Source organism: Montipora capricornis, chromosome 4, assembly GCF_036669925.1.
Source record: "Montipora capricornis isolate CH-2021 chromosome 4, ASM3666992v2, whole genome shotgun sequence".
In the NCBI taxonomy this organism is placed as follows: Eukaryota; Metazoa; Cnidaria; class Anthozoa; order Scleractinia; family Acroporidae; genus Montipora; species Montipora capricornis.
Window position 1 is genome coordinate 7,089,950 of NC_090886.1, and position 2,770 is coordinate 7,092,719.

Consider the following 2,770-nt stretch of genomic DNA (forward strand, 5'->3'; position numbering starts at 1 on the left):
ATCTATTTTCCCCCGGGACTCGTGATTTTGAAAACACGTCGTTCCATTGTTGTGGCTGTTCTGGTACACCTTGAGGGTGAAAGTTGCTCACGCTGCGGAAAAGGAATTTCATCAAAATTTTCATATTAAGTGGGCGGAGCAGTCACTCGACAATTCAGGCCCATTCTACAGATCAGCAATTTTTGTAGTAATAGTATTATTGTCCTCTGAATCAACCACAAGAGACAGGCAACCATTTTAATGAAAGTGGCACTATTCCAGGGATGGGGGGGGGGGGGTGAATAGGTGTGGGTTATCATCCCCCCATCTCCAGAATAATCATAGTGCCTTATAATGTAGGAGCAGGACAATTTACCTTCCACCCTGAAAGAGGAAAAGCGTCTTTGTAACAATGGAGACTAGAAAAATAGTTTTAAAGGGGGGTGAGTAGACGACGTAGAGGTTGTCAAGTTGCATTATAGAGAGGAAGAAAAACAGAAAAAAGAAATTCTTGTCAGACTATGTTCTTTAATTTTCTATCACAGTTCTTATATTAATTTTGATATGAAATAATTTACACCTTTTTGGCTATGACAAACATTTAACAAAAAAATCTACGGTAATTTCTTAAACAACTATTCTATTAAGTTTTGAAAAATTATGTACAGTTCATAACATATTGATATTCTTGTAAAAAAAAAACCTTTTTTCTGTCAATTGAATCAGGCAATAATACGATTAAATGCTAAAAGTTACTTTAAAAAGCAAAATCATCACCTATGACTGAACATTTTAAAGTCAGTTCCTCTATCATATGATTTGTATTGTGAGTGTCACACCACTGACTATTTTTTTAAAGATGTCGGTTATTTTTTTAACTTGGAACTATTGTCTCTGAATGAACAGAGCATTGTGAAATAACTTCTTGTCTGAGAACGCTGTATTTGGCTTCCTACAGGTAAAATAATAAAAAATAATGAAATTTATTTGTGTCAAGTTTATTTAGAATTGGGGCATTAATTAGGGATGCTGTACAGAAATCACATCAACTCATATCAAATCATTCATTGGTTGGTTTTTGAGGACGGGAGAAAACCAGAGTGCCTGGAGAAGAACCACTGGTACAGGTCATTGTTTTACGAACACACAATGAATTCTAAACATTCATTAAAGCTAACCTTAGGCCTACTAAACAAAAAATGTTAGCATTCATAAACAATTAGCGTTGTTTCTGTATTGGTAAAACAATGAGCTGTGACTTGTGACCTGTGACCTGTCTTTGTACCTGCCCGGAGAAAAACCAACAAACTCATCAAACAACATGTGATGCACATCAGGTGCGGATCCAGGATTTTTCTTAAGAGGTGGTGCATCACTAAGGAATGGGGTGGCTGACTGCAGACATTTTTTTTCTTCCAGATTATCAGTTGCATTTGAAAGCTGCAGTTCATCTCAGGAAGAGGAGGGGGGGGGGGGGGTGCACAACCCCTGCACCCTCCCCCTATATCCACCCCTGCATTGGTGAGAGGTGAGTGCTCTCACCACAGTGCTATCCCTGTGCCAGCAAGACAAGGATGACATAAAAAAAGCATTTGCATTTGCATTTGCATTACCAAGACTCTCTAAAGAAAATGAAAACTCTGTTGTCAAGACCAAAATTAATGAATGACAAAGTTTCTGACTGAGCATGCTTACGAATTTATAGGAATTACAAAAACCAATTATTTTCATTTACAGAGACATGATAAGTTGTTGTAAAGTTGGTTTTGATGAGAGGGGAAAACAAGAGTATTGTACCCACAGAAAAAAACATTCTGTCTGTCTGGACAAGTAGACTAATTTTCATGTTCAGGCAAGCAACTTTCTCACACCATTTGACCACCAGACAAGCACCCACTTGATCAAACAAAGAATTCAAAAGATGACTCAAGAAAACAAAGACACAGTATTTTTCGTCTTTTTTTTAAACAATATTAATAAAGACAAATGAAGGAGCTCCACAAGCAAGTAGGTCAGCAAGTTTGCATGCCCAATGGGCATATTTGGCCTGCATGTAGGAATGGAATTGAAAGCCAACAAACTTAATTATTGTACCTGATCCAGTCGAAGATACTCTGCCCTCAGCACAACGAAGAAAATGACGGTAGAAGGAATCAAGAAAGATAATGCAAAATCATACCCAGTGAAGCAATGCCATGGCTTACCTATTATAAGAAAAAACATTATTATATTACTTCTTATAAAAAAAATGAAAATGAGTTTGGGAATGTAAATTACCAAAAGCCTCTTTAATTTTGGACTTAAGCCAACTTTAGCTGATGGACATGTACAGCCTGTATTGACACAGAATGAACTGTAACAACAATAACAATTACTTTTCATGCAAAGATGTTATAGAAAAACAAATTACTAAGTACCAGGGGTAGCATGCAAAGATTAAGTACTGTGCATAATAGTTTGTTATTAAACACTTAATGACTGGTCCCGAGGGAAACATTGAGGTTCAAGGGAAACAAAATGAATTGTTATATAGCTGAAAATTTTCCCCCAAGAGCACGCACTCTCATTGGTTACTTCGAGGTCACAGGACACCTAACAATAAAACTGTTTCCCGCCAAAAGTCTCGGAGTGGGCAACAGTGGAAAATCTATGACGTCAGAGGGTAAAAGTGCACTGTTCCCCATGAATGTTGACCGGCGACCACCGTTGTTGTTACCATTACACGCTATAACAAAAATCACTTAATAAGGATCTTATCTATCCTTATATTTCTTATGCTATTGTAGCCTGG

At 37.3% G+C, this 2,770-nt stretch overlaps 1 protein-coding gene across 4 annotated transcripts in view; it reads right to left on the reverse strand.

The window, feature by feature from the left end:
* Positions 1 to 487: 487 nt before the first annotated feature.
* LOC138045384 (uncharacterized) overlaps positions 488 to 2,770 on the reverse strand; it is a 24,350-nt gene continuing 22,067 nt past the window's right edge. For all 4 annotated transcript variants that reach the window (XM_068891866.1, XM_068891865.1, XM_068891868.1 and 1 more), the window contains 2 exons: positions 2,074 to 2,183; positions 488 to 931 (listed from right to left, as the gene is read on the reverse strand). In XM_068891866.1, coding sequence (XP_068747967.1) covers positions 854 to 931; positions 2,074 to 2,183 — 188 coding nt within the window. In that variant the 3' untranslated portion in view covers positions 488 to 853. The remainder of the gene's footprint in view (positions 932 to 2,073; positions 2,184 to 2,770) is intronic.